A 20,155-nucleotide genomic window follows, 5' to 3' on the forward strand; every position below is an offset into this window, starting at 1 on the left:
TGGGACCGCAGGAACACCGGTGCTCCCAAGTTCCAGGCCTTCCCGCCCGCAGGGAACCGGGCCAATCCTCGGCGACTCCCGCGGCTCCGGAGCTCAGTGTTGTCTGGTCCCCGAGCTCCACTCTGATTCAGCTTAAGGTGGTGTCACATGAGCCGCGGGGGAGTGGGAACCCAGGGAGTGGGCGGTGGCGTGCGCGCCCGGAGGGGGCCGCCCAGTCCACCTATATGCATAGGGACCCGCCTGACGGATGCCAGGAATTCCCAATGAAAGGCGCTGGGGGGGAAGTTTGGGCAACTCGGCCTGGCCAATGGAGAACCTCGGGAGGGCTCTGCCCCTTCTCCCCGCCCCCTCCCGCCTCTGCTCCGGCAGCGTGAGTGTTCACCGAGCGCAGTGTGCGTGGAGATTAGATCGGAGCGCGCTCCCCAGGAAGGCAGTTCGCGAGCTCCAGCCGCCGCCACCGTCAGCAGCAGCCTCCGCTAGCAGAGCCGCGGCGGAAGCGGGCTCAGGGGAGCGAGCCCGGCCCCGCCAGCCCAACCCAGCCCAACCCTGCCGACTCCCTCCCCACACCCGGGCAGCAGCTGCGGTCGCCTGGAGAGAAGGTGGAGGAAAAAATCCAGCCCCTAGCACTCGCGCACCATCATGGACCATTATGATTCCCAGCAGACCAACGACTACATGCAGCCCGAAGAGGACTGGGACCGGGACCTGCTTCTGGATCCGGCCTGGGAGAAGCAGCAGAGGAAGGTTAGCATTTATCCCCACCCTCCGCATCTCCGAGTCCTGATCCGCTCTGCCCGCCGCACTTCTGGGCTCCCGGCTGGAAACCAGTTCCCGGCGCGCAAGAGCGGAGGCGGGGACAACGCCGCCACTGCGAGGTGGGGTATTGGGTTACAGGCACCGGGCGGAAGAGGGGAGCACCCCTGCCCTGTAGCCCGCGAACTGCGAGCCGCAGCGCGGGGAGGTGGCGTCGCCTGCGGGCAGGTCACCTCGGAGCGGGTGGTCCAGGCCACCCCGCTGCTGCCGAAACCGTGCCGGCGTGGGCACGGCGTGGGGGCGGTGCTCGAGAGGCAGGGGCTGAGACTTCGGTTCCATGGCTGCTTACTCGGGATCGATTTTCCCCTTCCTTCCCTTCTTCCTGGCGCCTCCATATGGCGTGCGGTGGCAGCGCGCTTCCTGGGCCGCCCCTGGGGCTCTCTGTACCGTAGGGGCAAGCTGCCCCGCACTCTGCGCCCCTAGCCGAGTCGGCAGACAGCAGAGCGGGTGCCGGAGGGTTTGGCGGCTTCCTCGGCATCTGCTTGGAACTGGACGTGCTGGAGTGCTGCTGGGGCCGAGAAAATCGGGGGGCGTTTGCGGGCTCCCCAGGGCCCTGTGGGGGCGGGGTCAGGACGGTGAACCGTTTTATTGCTTAACTCAGTGAGCTGGTAGCTGCAAGCCATGCATCTGCGTCCTGCCCTACCGACTCGCTCGTTTCCTAGTGAAACGCGAGTTTGGGTAGCTTGACTCTAGTTGAGGGGCTCCGTGGCGAGGGACGGTCTCAGGAGATATTTGGGGTCGTTCTTTGAGGATCTCTGCTCAGCCCTGCGCTGTATCCTAGACGCCGTCAGCGAGGTCCTGGATCTGCTGCCCTTTCTGGGCTGGGGAATTGGCGATGGGTCCCGAGTGTAATGGCTAGTGGCAGGAAGAGGTCAGAAACCACTCTTGGGGGGTGGGAGGTATTAACCATGCCTCGGCTTTCTGCAAGCGCAGCGAGCCCTTTCCCTGAGCCACGTACCCTGAACCCCACCTCCCATTCCCGTCCAGTCCCTCCCCATTTCATACCCCCCCCCTCGTGATCTGGGTATGGGGGGACAGGATGGCGCGTCCCTCTGGATAGTGCGGTTAGGGCTGGGCTTGAGGGAGAATGCTCATGTCCAAAAATGGTAACATTCATTCCCTTTTTTAAACTTAAAAGGGGGGGGGAGTTAAGAGAGCCGACTCAAGTTTTTTTTTTCCCCTTCAGCTAAAGGCATCCTGTATTAGCTCACTCAGGAATCCTAAGCCCTGAAACGGTGCCCCTTTACTCACTTCATCAGACAAGCAGAGGTAATTTAAAACACACCACAATGGGCTTCCTTAAACAGGCGACCTGAGGCCCTGCCCCTGTCTCCGACAGCAACCACGACTTAAGAGAGTCCCTTGGCTTTGAACTGACTTCTTTGTAATGTATTGGTTGCTTAAAGACACCGCCCTCTTCCTGTCAGCCCCCTCCCCCTCTTCGGGAGCTGAAGGTTGAGGGTCTTTCCCCTATTTCCTGGGACTGTTGCTGGAGGAGAAAACTGGATGAGCAATTTGGAGACTCCCAGAGAGGACAGGGAATCTCCCTCCCCTGTTTCTCTTTCAAAAAAAAAAAAAGGAAACAAAAACCAAAACAAGACAAAAAAAAAAAATCCAAAAACTTTCTCAAGATGGTCAGGAAGGGTGGAATCAGAATGATGGAAATCTTGGGCTCTTCCATGGAGAATAGAAGTCCCTCCTAGGAGTTCAAGTTTGTACTGGAAGAGACAGGAGTGATGGAGCTCTTGAAGAGCCAGGCCCAGCAAGGGTGTGAGACTCACTTTCTGGCATCCAGGCTCTGAGTCTTGGGCCTATATGTTCACTCAGTATTAAAGAATGAATGGCTGAGTGAACATGTTCGTTGAGGTTGGGGAGAAAATGATAGCTTCCCGGAACTCCTACCTGGTGGAAACAGACCATCTAGGTAATTTGGTCGTCTCTGGGCTAATGTGTGCCAGCATCGTAGCTGCTATATCTTGTAGATCCCAGCAGCTCTGTGAGCTGGACACATGAGAAGATGAGCAAACCAGGGTAAGAGAGAAGAAGTAGCCTGGGCTGGGAGCTGGTGTGTGGTGGACTGGGAGACAGCTGGAGGAAGGATGGGAAGAATCCAGAGGGTTTTGGTGTCTGGGAATCCACACCTACTTGGGTTGATAATAGGAGCCTGGCTGTAGGCCCTCTCTACTTTTGACTTGGGAAACCTGGTCTCTGGTGTTGTCTTTCGGGAACTTCAGTTTTCTCTGCTGCAGAAGTTTGGCCCTGCCTAGTTCTCAGAGGAGTCATTGGGATATACAGAGGGACTTCTTAAGGCGAAGCAGCACCTACTAGGTTTTGCTCTTCTTCCTCCTGCCTGGGAATGGGGAGGATGTGATATGGGACCACTGAGGTGGTATGTGCAGTTGGAGTCATTGGCTTCTCAGCTCTCTGAGCGGTATATGTGTGGCTGTGCCTATGTGATGCTTAGAGGCCGATGTCTGGCGTCTTTTGGAGTCACTCTTCGCTTTATTATTGAGATCGGGTCTCTCTGTGTATGCCCTGCCCTGGCTGGCCTTGACTCTGCCATGTAGAACAGGCTGGCCTCTAACTCACAGAGATACCCCATGTTTTTGTCTCCACACCTGGCCAACTCTCTACCTCCTTTTTGAAAACAGCGTTTCTCTCCCTGAACCTGGAACTCCTAACTCAGCTAGTCTGGATGGCCAGCCGACTCCAGTGGTGTCTGCTCCTGCTACCCCTGCGGTTACAGGTGTGGGCCACCATACTCAACTTTTTTTTTTTTTTTTTTTTTTTTTTTTTTGGTTTTTCGAGACAGGGTTTCTCTGTGGCTTTGGAGCCTGTCCTGGAACTAGCTCTGTAGACCAGGCTGGTCTCGAACTCATAGAGATCCGCCTGCCTCTGCCTCCCGAGTGCTGGGATTAAAGGCGTGCGCCACCACCGCCCGGCCATACTCAACTTTTTATGTGGGTGCTAGAGATTGACTTTAGGTTCTTAATGCCTGTGCAGAAAACCCTTTAGTGACTGAGCCATCTCCCCGGCTTTGTGTGAGCACAGACTGTGGGCCAGGCTGAGTTCTAGGCATTGGAAGTGGGACACTGAGTAAGATAGAACCTGATGTGTTTCTACCCTACCGAGCGTCCCCCTCCTTCCAGCTCTTACCCGCTCCTATGAAATGATGAGTGGTGGGAACTGCTTCCTTGGTGGAGGCAGGTAGAAACCCGAGCAGGCAGGAGGCGTGACTCAAGGAACCGAAGGAAAGGGGTGGGGTGGCTGTGGTTCTCCCCTCTTCAAAGAATGCTTAGGGGCAGAGTTCTTGGTTGGTCCCCATACCTCCAAATGCAAAATGTGGCTATGGCCCAGAAACTAGAGATGCAGCTCTGATGGCCTTCCTGACTTCCAGGAGGAGGCCTGAAGTCTTCTTTCTTTCCCGAGACAGTTCTTTTCATGATGACCACAGGCCTCTCTGTGTTCCCTCATGGAGATCTTGCCACGCCCGTGAGTGTTTGTGCACAGGTATCAAACAGGCTAAAGAGAATGTTGACTTAGGGTTAGGTTCTGGACCTGTCCTCTCTCACTGTGACCTTGGGCCAGCTCCTTCTAGCTTCGGGCTCCATATTTGTTTTAACTTGTGAGGACGTGGTCCTGCTCCTCAACTCTATTCTCTTCTCGTTTCTGAGGGAACCGTGTACTCCCACAGGTGTCAGCCCTAGGGCTTTTCCCAATGAGACATCTCATCCACACTTGTTGAGTAGCTGTTGAAACCCAGCAGCCTTGGCAGGCGGATGCGAATAGCTATGGAGAAGACCCAGATCCCAGTGCTGCATCAGTGGTAGACTTAGGCCACCTCAGTCACAGTTTTCTGGGCGGCTGGGCCATCTCATGGGAGCCTACCCAGGATTTCCAAAGGGGGAGTAAGAACTTGAAGGGGTGGGTTTACTTGGGAAGGAGTAAACACCCCAAATCAGGGTGGTACCTGATGGAAGTGGAATTAGAAAGAGCAAGGAATTGGCTCTTCCACCCTCAGAGCCGTCTTTGTCTTCTTGACCTCCGTACCCCTGACAGGTCTGTGGGGGTCAATCATCCAGATTGTCCAGTTCTTTGCTGCATTCCTGGTGCTGAGCAGGGACAGGATTTAGAGGAGGCTGCTGCTTGAGGGCATGGATGCTCTGTTTCTAGGTAAAGACCCAATCCTGGGCCTGCATCCTGGCTCCAGCTTCTTGAGGACATGGATGCTCTGTTTCTAGGTAAAGACCCAATCCTGGGCCTGTATCCTGGCTCCAGCTTCTGGAGATAAATGTGCACCGGGTGTGGTGGGGTGTGTGCGTCTGTCAAAATGTTGGCTCTTTCATTGGCTAACTGTGCCATCTTGGAGCTACTTAGTGAATTCTAGGCTGGCTTGTTCTACATGGTGAGACCCTGTCTCAAAGTCCCCCCCCCCCCCCAATAAAAACTAATCAGGAAAAAAAAGTACTTAAAATTTGTGTCACTGTGTTATAGTGCAAGAAGAACGACACACAGAGAATGAGCGTCCCTTAAGAGCCACTTAGCCCAGGAATTTGCCCTGCCCTCACACCTCCCTGCACCTTCCCTACGCTCACTTGGTGTAGCTGGGAACAGGTGCCCCATTGGTTAAGCAATGGATAAAACCTGAAGGAGAAGTGGGGGAGGGAAGAGTTGGGCCACTAGGCCCCAGATGCCAGCTGGCCCTAGATCAGGCAGGTGTGAGGAGGCCTGGCTTGTGGCCCGAAAAACCAGATTGTCGAACAATCGGACACTGGAGGTGGGCTTGTAGGAAGAAGAGGTCGTAGACGCCCAAAGGGCACGTGGTCAGGGTCTTCTGGAGGAATCTTCCTTGAGGCCGGCTTCCGGAGGTGCTCCAAGGTGCTACCTTTCCACTGGCTCTACAAAAGCCTGGTGCTGAGGCCACAGACCGGAAATTGGGCTTGAGGGCATGTGGTATTTCCTGTGGGTCTAGAGTTGGGGTGGGATAGCCCCAGCCTGCTCTGTGACCTGGTCACAGATGTGTGACTCCTAGAAAGAGTCCAGTCCTTGATGCATGGATTGCTGAGATGACTACTGGAGCCAGGTGCAGAGTGTTGAGTGAATACCCTGGGTGACCTGCCTGGTGGGTCCTGACAACTAGGAGACCAGAAAGATCTGCAGTCATACTGCTAAGCTGTGTCAGTAATAGCTGTTGGAATGAGCAGCTGACAGGCTTTGTGGCCAGGGTAGGGAGGGAGTCTGCACACAGCCTGGGGTGGAGAAGGTGGTGTGTGTGTGTGTGTGTGTGAAAGAGAGGTTTCTGCATGTGTGTGAAAGAGGTTTCTGCTGGGAAACCAAGTGACCTTTTTGCTGCAGGATTGAGAAGGGTGAGGTGAGGGGCCTGCCTGGGAGGGGCAGAGCAAGCCACCCGAGTCAGGTGCTGGGACACCCTCTCGTTCTTCCTCATTCGGACTTGGCCTCACCCACCTTCTCTCTTTCTTTCCTCCTCTTTGTCTTTTTCTTTGGGGAGCAGGGTCTTTTGTAACTCAGGCTGGCCTTGAATTTTCTGTGTGGTGGAGAATGACCTGCTTCTGTGTTCTACGTGCTGGGAGCATAGATGTGTAACAGCTTACGCTGTGGGGCTAGGAATTGAACTCAAAAAGAGTTTCATGCATGGCGGACAAGCATTGCCCCAACTTGGCTACACACCCAGCCCCTGGTCCTTCACTGGCTGAGAGTGACAACTAGGCCAGGCTGTCTAAGCAGGTCACACTGGTCAGGCTCTTAAGGCTCACACCTCTCCAGGTACAGTTGGGGTCATCCCAGTCAGTCAGCCTCAGAGATGCACAGTCTGACACGCAGCCAGATATCACTTGCTCTACTGGCCCTGCCTTTTCTCCTCTTGATATGGCCAGTGGCCCCACATCTCTGCAGGAGTGGTCCTGTGAGCTGGGCCTGTTTACTCACAAGAATACTGGCAGGTCCAGGTGTGGGAGGCATGCCTTTATTCGTAGCACTTAGGAGACAGAGGCTGGGAACATCTGACAGCCTGGTCTATGTGCTGAATTCCTGGTCATCCAGGGCTGCATAGTGAGACCCTGTCAGAATAAAATCTTGGCAGGTCCTGCAGTCTTTCTGCTAGAGGTGGTTTGAACAGTTTTAGTCTGTGGCTCCTCAGAGTATTCACAGCCAAGAGGCCATAGGCAGAGGAAGTCTTGTAGCCCCGTATGCTGGTACTGTTCATATGGGTCAGTGCAGTCCTACTTACCCGTCAGTTCAGGTTTCTGCACCCTCGAACCCGGCCCTGACCCAGGCAAGGAGCCTTGAGAGAACAGGGACAGAGAAGACCCAGGAGAAGAGGGCTGAGAGCCTCCTGGAGGCCCACTCTCCTGCCCCACCCACTGCACAACCAAGATCTGCCATCTGAAGGTTGAGGGGACAGAGTTCCTCAGGCCTTGTCTCGTGCCCTTCCATTGACTGGGGAGTCTTTCACAGGACTTTGGTAGGGGGGCACTAGGAGTCCAGTCTACAGTAGCTATCCTGAGGACCTGTGTGCGTATGTGTCCCTGTGAGTTGGGCCTTACTGTTGTGCCACATTTCATAGGTGGAGAACTGTCTGACCTTTTCAGGATCTCAAGGTCAGGGCGGCAGTGGCTTTAGGGTCTGAAGCTGGTGGTTCTATCCCCCTCTGGTATTTGCCTTGTGCAGGAACGTTAAGCAAAGATGGATGTATACAAATAAAACCCCAGGGGTTGACATGTTCTGGAATTAGACAGTGGCGATGGATGTATGGCCTTATGAGTACGCTCAGAATTGCTGGGCCGTGCACTGCAAAATTGGTGACACTGATGTTATGAGAATTAGGTCTCAATTTTGAAAAAAGCCAAGCCAAGACTAATGAAAAGAAGAAGCTGACAGTTGCCTGTCATCCCACCTCTCAAACGTGCATACTGTCACAGGAGTTCAGATGACACCTGCCATCCTCATAGCTTATCCTTACTTGTGCAATCCCCCTCCCCCATTTCTCCTTGCTTGCCGTCTGCTCCTGGGCTGGGATTTGGAGCCATGAACCATGGTAGGAGAGCTGAAGAGTCATCAGGAAGAGAAGCGTTTCTGTAGAGTGTGATTGGCCCATTCTTGGAAACCGTCTTGAGAATATGACATATAAGAACCGGAGAACAGGGCTGGGGAGGAAAGGTGGCTTTCCGTATCTTCCCAAGTCCCTGACGTGTGAGAGTCCTAGGGGTGTTCAAACATAAACCCTGTTGGACTATAGTCACTGCTTGCCTTCTGCCGTCCCCAGGGTCAGCAGGCAAGGGCAGCTTTCCTAGGGTCAGAGGCAGGTATGGGCTGGAGAGGCAGCTGCAACTCCCTGAGAAGTTGCCTAGCAATAGTGGGTAGGTGACTTAGCCCACTACAGAGGTAGGAGGAGAATAAAAGGCAGTGAGGATGGGAACTGGGCGTAGATGCGTTTCCAGGGATGCTGTTCCCCTGGAAACTGCCTTCTTGGTCCTTGGCTACCATGGGCCTCTAGTGGAGCTGTGATTTGTTCTCCACGGAGGGATCAGAGTCCTCTCCAGGCTTGTGTCCCAAAAGGTCCAGGGTGGAGGACAGGGAGGAATTCTTGCATGCCAGATTGTAAGTCAGACATGTCCCATCAGTGGCCTTCGTTAGTACTCCCTGTAGCAGGGAGTGGAGCTGTGGGATGGTCATTCTTCCTAACTTAGAGAGACAGGGTGACCAGCTCCCAGGCATACAGAGAAAGGGTTGGACATGAAGACCCAGGTGTTCATTTTGGTTTGAAACATTTCAGAAGCCCAAGGTACTAAGAGGGAAGTGTAAACTCTGTCCACCTCCTGGGGAGGGAAGAGAAGATTCTTGAAGGCAAACTGGCCAGGAGAACTGTCTGTTTTACATCACTCAACCAACAAGTATTTAGGTTCTCCAAGGAACTAAAAAGACCAACGATTCATGATGATTAAAGGTTCAATGACTTAGATGACCCCGGTCATTGAGGGAGACACTGTTATTGTGCCTGTATTTATAGGGAAACTGAGACCCAGAGAACCAACCTGCCCGGGAGCTGACCAGTATACTGTTATGAGCAAGGTTAGGCAGATTAGCTTCAGAATTCTGATTTTACCGTAAGTACGGACACACCCCTGGCTGTGAAGGGGCTTGTGTTTTAACTGAGACTTGAGTCTTAAATGCGAGTGAGTAATAACTCAGGGTGCTGTGTAATCGAGTGCTTATTTTATGATTCATAGTTTTTCACATACGTGTGTATAAATCATGATGTGATTTCTAACCGTCAGTGGTGATGAGCAAACTTGTGAGGGCTAAGCTCCATTTTAGGGTAGAGAAAGTGAGCCTCAGAAAAGCCAGGTGATTTTGCCTAGGTCTTGGATACAACTTGAACATTTAGGGTGAATTTTGACCAAAGTCCTTGGGACTGAGGGAGTCTGGCTGACACCGGCTCTTCTGAAGTTACTTTTCTTAGTTGGGAAGGTCGTGGAGGTGCCAGTGGCTACCTTTTGTGCCCCCAAACTGCTCTTAGACATGATTTCAGCTTTTGGGGAGTGGCTTCCCCTGCTTGGGGGTTCAGTAGTCCCTTCCTTTCTGCTTCCTGTTCTCACCAGCCCTGCCCTTTGTTTGTGTCCCCTGGGGAGCAGGAAGGCTGTGTTCCAGGCGGCAGGGCTCTTTAGCTTTACTCTCGTGGTAGGAGTCATACTTTATGCCTTGAGAGTAATGCGCAGAAAGGTGTAGGGGCTTAGGCTGTCTGTCAGCATGACAGGACTGGAAGTGTCTAGGCCAAGCTGAGAAAAGTAGCACCTGCCGGTGGACAGTGACCCTTCTTGAGCCCCAGCATTGAGTATCCTAGGGCCTCCAAGGGTCTAAAGCAGAGGCCCCCCGACTGTCCCGTTCTGGGGGGAAAGACAGTCAGACAGTGCCTCTTATGTTACCTTTCTTCTCCTGCTTGGTGGTTGGGACCTGTGGGGCCATCTGGAGTAGGGTTGCAGGTAATCCTGCAGGTCACAGGATTGTGTTACCAGGCCAGGGCTTGTAGGGCCTGAAGATCTATTTATTTTAGTTGTTTGAGACAGTTTTTGCTCCGTAGCTCAGGCTGACCTGGAACTCATTGTATACCCCAAATCCGCTGTAGGAGAAATGTCACGGGGAGGAACCTGGAGGTGAGTGGCCTCCCTCCGGCAGATCTTTTTTTTTTTTTTTTTTTTTTTTTTTTTTTTTTTTTTTTTTTTTGGTTTTTCGAGACAGGGTTTCTCTGTGGCTTTGGAGCCTGTCCTGGAACTAGCTCTTGTAGACCAGGCTGGTCTCGAACTCACAGAGATCCACCTGTCTCTGCCTCCTGAGTGCTGGGATTAAAGGCATGCGCCACCACCGCCCGGCTCGGGCAGATCTCTTGATGTAGCTTTGTCTTTCCGTGTCGGACAGGAGACATTCTGTCATGTGTGTGGAGGGGCTGTGAGGACCAGGTCCCATCTCGTGTCCCACAGAGAGGCTGGACAGCTCATGGTTTGGGGGTGGAGAGAACCTTTGTGTTTCTCTGGCTGCCAGCAGCCCCTCTGTTGTTTTTGGCCATAGTCTTGGCTTTGAAGGAGGAGTGGTTCCCTTCAAACACCACAGACATCCTCCAGATGACAAATAATGGCACCTTCCAGTCGAGTTCCCGATATTTCCGAAGGGCCTTTCTTTCCAGGAACCCAAAGTGCTTTTCCAGACTCAGCTCTGGGAGCTGGGGTGAGGAGGCGGCGGCACATGAATGTGTTTTCCTGGAGGCGGGAACTAGGCCCCGATCCCTGTTTCCTGGCCTTTGGGTTGCTGTGGCCAGGACTAGAAGTGTATTTGTGCTTACTCCCCCATCCCCTTCATTCCTCCCTTTAGTTGTTTTGTTCTTTGGTTCTGGGAATGGACCTTGTGCGAACTCGACCCGAGTGACACCCACTTCTCTCCTCTTTAAAATTTAAGTTAAGCAGCATGGATCTGGTGAGCCGGCTCAGCAAGTTAACAGACTTACTCGCGATCCTAACAGCGCGTGTTCAGTCCCTGGAACTCACACGGTGGAGGAGAGGAGCCAGTTCCTGAAAGTTGTTCTGTGACCTCCATGTGTGTGCACAGGTGCACATAATAAGCTAAGGTGTAGCAGAATGCAGTGTTAAGAAGTTAAGCAACAGGGGCTGGAGAGATGGCTCAGAGGTTAAGAGCACTGACTGCTCTTCCGGAGGTCCTGAGTTCAATTCCCAGCAACCACATGGTGGCTCACAACCATCTGTACTGAGATCTGGCACCCTCCTCTGGCGTGCAGGCATACATCGAGGCAGAATGTTGTATACATAATAAATAAATAAATCTTTAAAAAAAAAAAAAAAAGAAGTTAAGCAACAGTCAATTTTTAAAATATTTATTTATTTATTATGTATACAGTATTCTGTCTGTGTGCATGCCTGCAGGCCGGAAGAAGGCACCAGACCTCATTACAGATGGTTGTGAGCCACTATGTGGTTGCTGGGAATTGAACTCTGGACCTTTAGAAGGGCAGGCAATACTCTTAACCACTGAACCATCTCTCCAGCCTCCGCAACAGTGAATTTATAGCCTTATTAGTATAATATGTATGTAACTTTATCTTATATATGTTTGTATGTGTATATTGACACATAAAGATATGCATCTATTTGTTTATTATTGTTGTTATTATTATTGGATTTTTGAGACAGGGTTTCTCTGTGTAGCCTTGGTTGTGCTGGGACTCCATAGACCAGCCTGGCCTTGACCTCAGAGGCCCGCCTGCCTCTGTTTTCTGAGTGCTGGGATTAAAGATGTGCACCATTACTCCTGGCCTTATATATTTATTTTTAAAATTAAAAAATGCTACTTTGGTGTTTGCATCTGGGCCTGTTTGGCACCACCCTAAACAGAGGCTGCTTGGCAGAAGCAGCAAGGTCAGTCTGGCACGCAGGGTTGTAGACTGGGCTCTCTGCATAGAAGAAGCTCCTGGTTGAAGAGCAGCTCTGACTTAAGGTCTACATATTAGTCCAGTGACTGTGACCGGGGCTGCCCAGTCCCTCTGAAGCACAGGAAACACCCATAGTCCTGGGGGTTGGCCACAGGACCTTGGTCAAATGCTCAGTGTTTCACAGCGAGGCTTTTGTTTAGACTTCACCTGTGGTGAGATGGCTGACAGGAGGTGAAGGGCATCTGGGGTTTCTGGGGAGATCCGAAAGGCTCAGGTGAGTGGAGCACGTATTTCTAGAGTTTCTGTTTTTGAAGCTAGTTCACAAAGAGCTTGCTGACTTTAGAGTTCTGTTTTAAGGAAATGGCACATTTGAGTTGAGGCCCCAGCATTCTTCTCTGGATTTTCATTGGCTCCCTTGTTGGCATGGACCTGTATCCTGAGTTCAATGTTTTTGTTAATAAGTGTATGATCATATTAACCCTGCCCAGGCAGCTGGTGTGTATCTGTGCCTATTTTAAAACTGGAGGTAGGGGTTGGAGAGATGGCTCAGCTGTTAAGATTGCTGACTGCTCTTCCAGAGGACCTGGGTTCGATTCCCAGCACCCACATGGCAGTTTACAACTGTCTGTAACTCCAGTTCCCAGAGACCCAATACCCATGGCAAAACACCAATGCACATTTAAAAAAACTCAAAAAATGAAAAAAACAAAAAACCCTGGAGATGAGCCTGTAGCCCCCAGTCCCATGTATGTTGCTCTGTTTACACACATCCGTACTGGAACGCTGCATCCCATTTCTGGTTGAGACCTGGAGGCTTTGCCCACATCTCATGACTTCTTGCAGGTGGCAGTAAACCTAGCTTCCTGCCTTTGTGGTGGCCTCTGTGAGGGAGGACAGAAGTCAGTCTCAATGCTGTCTTTTCTTCTTGCATCTAGCACCCGTGTCCTGTGGTTGTCTGCTCTCATGTCCTGCCTGCCATCCTGGGGCTTTGAGGCCAGGGTCTCGAGGACCCACACCACCTGGTTATTGTCTTTCCAGAATAGCAGCTGACTTCATTTATCGATTTACTTATTTATGTATTGGTTTCCTTAAGATAGGGTCTTATGCCTTGTAGACTTGTTCCAGTAGTCAAGAGTGACCTTGAACTGTTGATCCTTTTTCTCCCCCTTCCAAGCACTGGGATTATGTGTGTGTGTGTTCCTCCAAGCCTGGCTTTCTGAAGTGATGGGAATTGAAAGCAGAGTTTGTACATGGTGCACTACCAACTGAGCTGTGTCTTTGCCCCCGCCCCGTTCTTTTGAGAAGAGTCTTCCTACGGTACAGCGGAGTTTGTTCCTCCTGTGTCATGTTTCTGAGCTCTGGAGTAATCAGCTTCCACCACCACACCCAGAGATTTACTATTTCCCTTACTGGGGATTGACTCCCTGGCTCTCTACCTGCTGCTGGGCTACATCCCTGGCTGCATTTATTACAGCGCTTTTTAAATGGTATTTTATGTACATGAATGCTTTGTCCTCATGCACACAGATCACATTACAGATGGCTGTGAGCCACCACATGGGTGCTGGGAATTGAACTCAAGACCTCCTGAAGAGCAGCCTGTGCTCTTAACCACTGTGCCATCTCTCCAGCCCCGTATTACAGCTCTTGATAAAGCATATCTGTAACTACAAACTTATAAATGAATTCATAGTTTATGCCTCACCACAGTGACTTGCAGTCTTTGAAAGCTAATTGTATTCTGGGAGGCAGACTCTCCTGTTGGAGAGGATTGTAGGTGAATGTAAGAGTTCTGGAAGATAGCCCAGGTGAGGAGCCATGATCAACCCCTCTTGGTGAGTCCCATTTCCAGGCCTGAGGACAGCTAGCAGGGTGACAGGCATGTCACCCCTGTCCCTGCCTGGTTTCTTTGTTCCCCCCTTTTCTCTCCTGTCAGCCACTTAGCTGCTGCCTTGCCCAGTTGACACTTGGGCTCCAGGATGGGCTGGCGAGAAACCTGGGAGAGACAGATGTGTTGGCAGGCTGTTGGCAGCCTTGCTATACTGTCTCAGAGAGTCACTGTAAAACCCTTGGCTTTGAGGACGTTTGGAGGATCAGTGACCTGATGTGCCTTGGACAGTAGAAGGCACCTATCGCAAGTGTGAGTTCTCAGAAGCCTTCGTGCCAGGTGGTGCCCAGCCTCCTGAAGACAAGGCGCACAAAAGCTTGTGTGTAGTAGTGCTTCCCTAACTCACTGACTGCCTCTCGATGGTCACCGTCTTGCAGGAAACCCTTGGGTGTCATGGTCTTAGTCACCAATGCCACTCCAACTTTGAGGTTGGTTTCTGGGTTTAGGACAGAGGTCTGGTTTGCTCCCCAGATTCAGATGGACCTCGGAGCCATCCTCATCATTGGACTGGTCAGAGCCTCGGATGAGCTCAGACCCTGCGATGCCTCCAGTCAGCGCTCCAGCTGTGTTCGGTCACAGGGTGGTAGGGTGCTGTTGATGACCTCCCAGCTCCCTTGGGGATAGTCCAGCTGTGTTTGTCTCCTGAGGAACTAACCATGCCGGCCCCTCCCCCAGTACCCTGCCCTTTCTCCCTGGAGGCTGAAATGATTACATTTGGCTGGGATTCCTGCTTCAGAAAATCTTAGGGAGTTTCTGATCCTCTTGTGTGAACCTGAGGGCCCCGCAGGAAGTCAGTGTAAGGTCTTGGTTTTTCTTCTCCTTCCATGGCCAGTGTAATGTGTGTTTTCCCCGGAGCTTAACCTACTGTCTTTAGCAACCTTACCATGGGGTCTCCAGCTGGCCAGGACATGGTGTCCACTAAGGCCTTGATTCTCTTGCCACCTTCTCCCTGTTGGGGCGTTGGAGAGTAGCGTTTGGGACCCCATCTCTTTTGAACTATTAGCTCTGAGAGCTTCTTGGCAGAGTCCTGTCCCATTTCCTGAGCACAGGAGTGCCAATGCCTCCAGATGCCCTGGGATTTTAGTTGGTGCTGTGTGTGACTTTTGTCGTGCTGGAGCAGTCATATGTGCTCATAACCCAGGAGCCTACATCCCAGAATGGTGGTCAGGACTCAGTGCTGGAGGGTGGTTCTTGGGGCCTTGACTGGATCACCACATGGTCCAGTCATCTGGATCTTAATCATCTCCAAGGCCTGGGCAATTGCCAGGGTTCTGTTTCTGCCTTCTGTTTTTTCTGTTTGTTTGTTTGTTGTTGAGACGGGGTCTCATTGTGTAACTCTGGTGCCTAGAACTCTCCACGTGGCCAGGCAGACCTCAAATTCAGAGAGATCCACCCGCCTCTCGCCTCTGCCTCTCAAGGGCTGGAATTAAAGGTGTGTGCCATTGTTTTTTTGTTTTGTTTTTAGGTTTGTTTTTATTCATGTGTTTGAGTGAGTACTTGTACAGTTGTAGCAGAAGAGGGCATCAGATCCTCTGGGACTTGAGTTTCAGGTGGTTCTGAGCCGCCTGCCATTGGTGCTGAGAACCGAACTGAGGTCTAAAGAGAAGAAAGCACTCCCAACCGTCGAGCCATCTCCCAGCCCCGAGGGTTCCTCCTGAAGGGACACTCAGCAGACTCAAATACTTCTTCGTTTGACCTTGGAGTCAGCCTCTGGACTTCTCAGCCTGTCTCTGCTGCTAACCATTTTGCAATCTTACCTGCGCAACCTTCTGTATCAGTTTTCAGGTGTTTCTTCCCACCTGGAGGGGGATCGAGTCCCTTGAATGTCTTTCCCTTCTAGGCAGATCCAGCAGTCAGCGCTCCTGGACACTATGCCTGGCCTTCTTTGACTGTGCAAAATGCCTGGCTAGGGTGTGGCCTTGAGTGGGAAGCCGGTTGCCCCAGGACTTCAAAGTGAGGCCTTATTTGGAGTTAGCAATGGTCCTTAGCTTTGTCCCTTAGCCTGGTTGCTCCAGGCAGGCAAGGTCTAGGAAGGATGGGGACTATCTCTGCCCTTTGCGAGGCAGGCTATCATAATAACCCCCTGTGCTGCATGTTACCTTGACTGCTATTGCCTGTGGGAGGGCAGCTACCTGCCCTGTGGGCTCAGTGGGTCTGAGAACCTGGCCAGACTCTAGAACAAGGCTTTTTGTGTGAATCTAAGAACTGTGTGTGTCATCACTGATTCGCTCTTCTTGTCTTTCTCTCCCCTGCAGCAGTTTGAGGAAAACAAATCAGAGAAGGCAAAGTCAGGGGTCCTTGAAAGTTCTGTGGATGAAGAAACCAAAGTCCATAGTGGTAGTCTGATTTAGCCAGGAGCACTCTGCCACGATATTTCATTCCTCGTAAGGTTGGCTTTGTTAAGGACTTAGAGTACATGGGAACCATCTTCTCCTATCCCTGCAAGTGGGCTCAGGAACCTGAGAGTGGACACACCCAGCCCTGACACAGTGTACTCTTGAGGCAGATAAAACTACCGGGCATCTGGCCATTATGGAGGTGGCCAATTTCAAGTACATTCTGCAAGCTGGAGGGAGTGATGGGCAGGTAAGCTTCTCTACTCCAGTCATCCTGACCTGGCCCCTGAGTTTGCACGTGAGCAGGGACTCAGAAGCGTGGAGGTGGCCGTGGTGGTGGCAGTCCTGGTGATCACAGCTCACACTCACTGCCACATGCTCAGTGCTGTACTGAGTCCAGTCCCTGCGCTGCCAGTGATTCATCGTAACCTCCTCCTAGAGAAACGGTACTCCGGTATTTAATTCCCTCTTAGCAGAAACATCCTAGGCTTTGATGAAGTTGCTTGCCCCGACTTAGACAACTCTATGTGAGAGCTGAACATGGCTCCCAAGATGGCCTTGCTCAGAGCTCCCGGAACTGCCTGCTGCCCTGGCTGTCTTCTTCCTGCTGGGAATGAGCATCTGCTGCCAGGACAGGGAGGGAAGCCCCTCGAAGATGGAGTTGCATCTCTATTTCCCCAGGTCCCAGAAGCTTCTCTCTTGACCAGTATATTCTGTCAAGGCAGCCCTTCTAGCTCCTAGGAACCCGGTGCGGCCCTGCCTCTGTGGCGGTCGGTTGGATAAATCCTGGTGTTCCAGGCCTCCGCTCTCTGAAGCTGCTGTGGTCATGTTGCTGCCCTGTTGCAGAGCCCCTGCTGACTGCTTCCTGTACGCCGTCTTGAATTATCCCCATAACAAAGTAGGGGACACTTGGCTCTTTGGACAGGTGCCAAAATCGAAACTCTGAGAACTCCCTGAGGCTGTTAGAGCAGACTGACAGCCACGCTGGGTCTGTAAGACTAAAGCCTCAGCCACCCAGCACCAAAGTGAACAGAAAGTGGTAGGTGGTGCAGAAACCAAAACCTTAATCCCCAGATACCCCAACACACTCTCCAGCCTGGCCCACAGCATCCTGGGTCTGTGAGAGTCTGGATGAGAAGCAGTCACCGGGCTTCCGGGAACTTCTCCCTCTGTCGTGGTGTGGCTGACTCAGGGCTGGGCTGTTCAATGCAGAAAATCCAGGCAGGCGAATACAAGCCATAAAGATAACCAGAAGCCAATCTGAGGCTGTCCCTCCAATGGCCTCACCTCTCTGCTCCCTTCTTTTCAAGACAAGTTTTAGGTACCCACTATTACCACTATTATCTGTTGACAGAGTCTCTGGGAACCTGGTGGATTGCATGTATCATGCCCATAAGATTATGATAAAGTTGACAAATTCTTGCTGCTGACAAACAGTGACAGTGATGATGACGATGATGATGATAGCAATCTTGTTGCCACCACTGCCTCCACCTCCCCCCCTCCTCTTCCCAGCTTCTCCCTCTCTTTCTCTTCCTCCTCTGTAGCCCACACTGGTCTCAAGCGCACTATGTAGCTAAAGATGACTTTGGACTTTTGATTCTCTAGCCCCTGTCAAGTGCTGGAATGGGGCATCACCTAGTTTAAGCTGTGCTGGGATCAAACCTGAGGCTTTGTGCATGCCAGGCAAGTACACTACCAACTGAGCCACACTGTCAGCCCTTGCTCAGGGTTCCTAGTGCACCTCTGGATTGCTATTGTGTTACCCTTGCCTCCCAGTCAGTACAGTGATGCGTTCTATAAGTATCCACCTGGAAACAATAGGCTACAGCATCCAGTGTAGGTATGCAGGACCACTTAGCCTCGTGTGTATTGCTTAGCTTTGTGTGCGTGCACCGTCATGTTTACACAATGACAAAAGCCTCCTGACAGTGTAGGCAGGCAGGGCTCGAGATAGCCTTATTGCCATGTGATCCCTGGCAAGAATGGTAATTTTAATCTTCATGCTGGGTGGTGTGGGTGCAAACCCTTCTTATGGTGTGAGGCTGGGGCTGTGCTCTGTTCTTTTTGCAGAAAAAACACCCCGGCAACTCCTCTCCACATAGGAACCAATGCCAAGGTCTTGCTTCCTCCATTTTACAGCTGGGGGAAACTGAGGTCCAGAGGGGTATAATAAATGACAGAGCTAGGATTGGAATCTAAGGGCCTTGATTCTTCCTTCTTTTTGAGAGCGGGCCTCGTCCTATAGCCCAGGCTGGTGGTAACTTGCTGTGTACATCAGACTTTAAACTTACAGCATTCTGCTCGGCAGCAGGGATTACAGGTGTGAGCCACCTCGCTGGCTAAGACCATGGTTCTTTTACAGAGGCCTCTGTGTGGTAGTCTTTGTTTGTATCCCCAAAGCTGGCATGACACCTGGTATCTAGTGAATGCTCAGAAAAGCTGTAATGATAGAACAGAGGGTTTGAAGCCTGGAAGAAAAGTGGCCTCTCAGTTGGAAGGAATCCTGCCATGGTACACACTGGGGATGTAAGGCTCCTCAGAATTCCTCCCCTGGCTTCCTGTCATCACTCTTTGGGGTGGGGGATGAATTCAGGTATAGGTGATGTGGGATTCCCCTCTGTGTGCTGTGAATACCATTGCTTAATAAAGGAACTGCTTTGAGCCTATAGCAGAACTATAGGGGAACAGAGCTCGGTGGGGAAAACTAAACAGAATGCTGGGAGAAAGGAGGTGGAGTCAGAGAGAAGCCATGGAGCCCTGCCAGAGCCAGATGGAACTTTAGCCAGTAAGTCATGGCCACGTGGCAAGACACAGGTTAATAGAAATGGGTTAAATTAATATGTAAAAGTTATCTAAAATATCCAAATTAATATGTAAGAAGCTAGAGCTAATGGGCCAAGCAGTGATTTAATTAATACAGTTTCTGTGTGATTACTTCGGTTCCAGGCAGCCCGGGCGAACAAGCAGCCCCCTGTAACATATAGGTGTAGTAGGTGGGGGCTCAGCAGGTGCCCTCTCTGCTCCCCCTTTGCTGAAAGCCTCTCTTTCTCTTTTCATTACTTTTGGGACAGCAGCATGGCATCCTGTCACAAATGCCACCAGCTAGTTCATTCCTGCATCGAGCGAAGATAGGAAGAAATTTAGAGTTTAAAGAAGGGGTCATCTCCCAGGAGGCTGATTCCCACCCCTGCCTTTATCCATGATGTCTGTGTGTTACACGCATGGATTGTCATTAAAACGTACAGGAAATTTACATGTAGGCACAGAAGGAGGGATGAGAATTAGCATCAGAACGTGTCTGAAATGGTTCACCGTCCTGATTGGAGTGCACAGAGATCAGCGAGCTCAGGTGACCTGCTGGGAGTGGCTGAAGAAGAAAGACTAAGGGACAGAGGCTGTCACAGTACTAATGAGCATCACTTTGCCTGAGGGTTTGAACTAACAGCGTATATCACTGGCTGGGTGTCACAACAGTGTCTGAAGGGTGGTTAGTAGGAACATGAGAATCTCACACATATATTGGGGGTGCAAGCACTCTAACCAGCCGTACCTAATTCTTCTGCTCCACCCATATTTGCTGTGGATTCTTTTTTTTTTAATTAACATTGTTTATTTATTTGTGACTTGGTGCGTGTGTGGTCAGAAAACAACTTGCAGGAGTTTCTTCTTGTCTTTTACTGTAGGTCCTGGGGACTGAACTCTGGTCTTCAGGATTGGTAGCAGATATCCTTCCTTACCTGTTGAGCTATCTCCTCAGCCCACCTTTTTTATTCTCATTTTTAAAATGATATTTCTTTTTTTCTTTTTTTTAGTTTTTCGAGACAGGGTTTCTCTGTTAAAATGATATTTCAAACATGACAAAGTATAGATAATCACTGAAAAAGATTTCATGTGCTTGACACCCGTATTTAACAGATGCCAGTTCATGACGGGGATACATTTTGAGATCTGACTTGGGTGATCCTGTCATTGTTGAACAATATAAAGTGGTTGCCGGTGGTGACATACATCTTTAATCCCAGCACTCGGAAGGCAGAGGCAGGCGGATCTCTCTGAGTTCAAGGCCAGAGCAAGCTCCAGGACAGCCAAGGCTACACAGAGAAACCCTGTCTTGAAAAATCAAAACAAACAAACAAAAAAGAACAATATAAAGTATACATC

The 20,155-nt window shown here is 51.2% G+C and overlaps 1 protein-coding gene across 3 annotated transcripts in view; it reads left to right on the plus strand.

Annotated features, from left to right (window-relative positions):
* The first annotated feature begins 288 nt into the window (after window positions 1–288).
* The window catches only part of Actn1 (actinin alpha 1), a 95,770-nt gene continuing 75,903 nt past the window's right edge, over window positions 289–20,155 (plus strand). The window contains exon 1 of one of the 3 annotated variants that reach the window (XM_041658117.1): window positions 289–744. In XM_041658117.1, coding sequence (XP_041514051.1) covers window positions 640–744 — 105 coding nt within the window. In that variant the 5' untranslated portion in view covers window positions 289–639. The remainder of the gene's footprint in view (window positions 745–20,155) is intronic. The other 2 variants (XM_041658119.1, XM_041658118.1) reach the window with 2 other exon arrangements.

The sequence above is a fragment of the Microtus oregoni genome, unplaced genomic scaffold (assembly GCF_018167655.1).
Source record: "Microtus oregoni isolate MIOR12 unplaced genomic scaffold, Mior012 000009F_ref0000495, whole genome shotgun sequence".
In the NCBI taxonomy this organism is placed as follows: Eukaryota; Metazoa; Chordata; class Mammalia; order Rodentia; family Cricetidae; genus Microtus; species Microtus oregoni.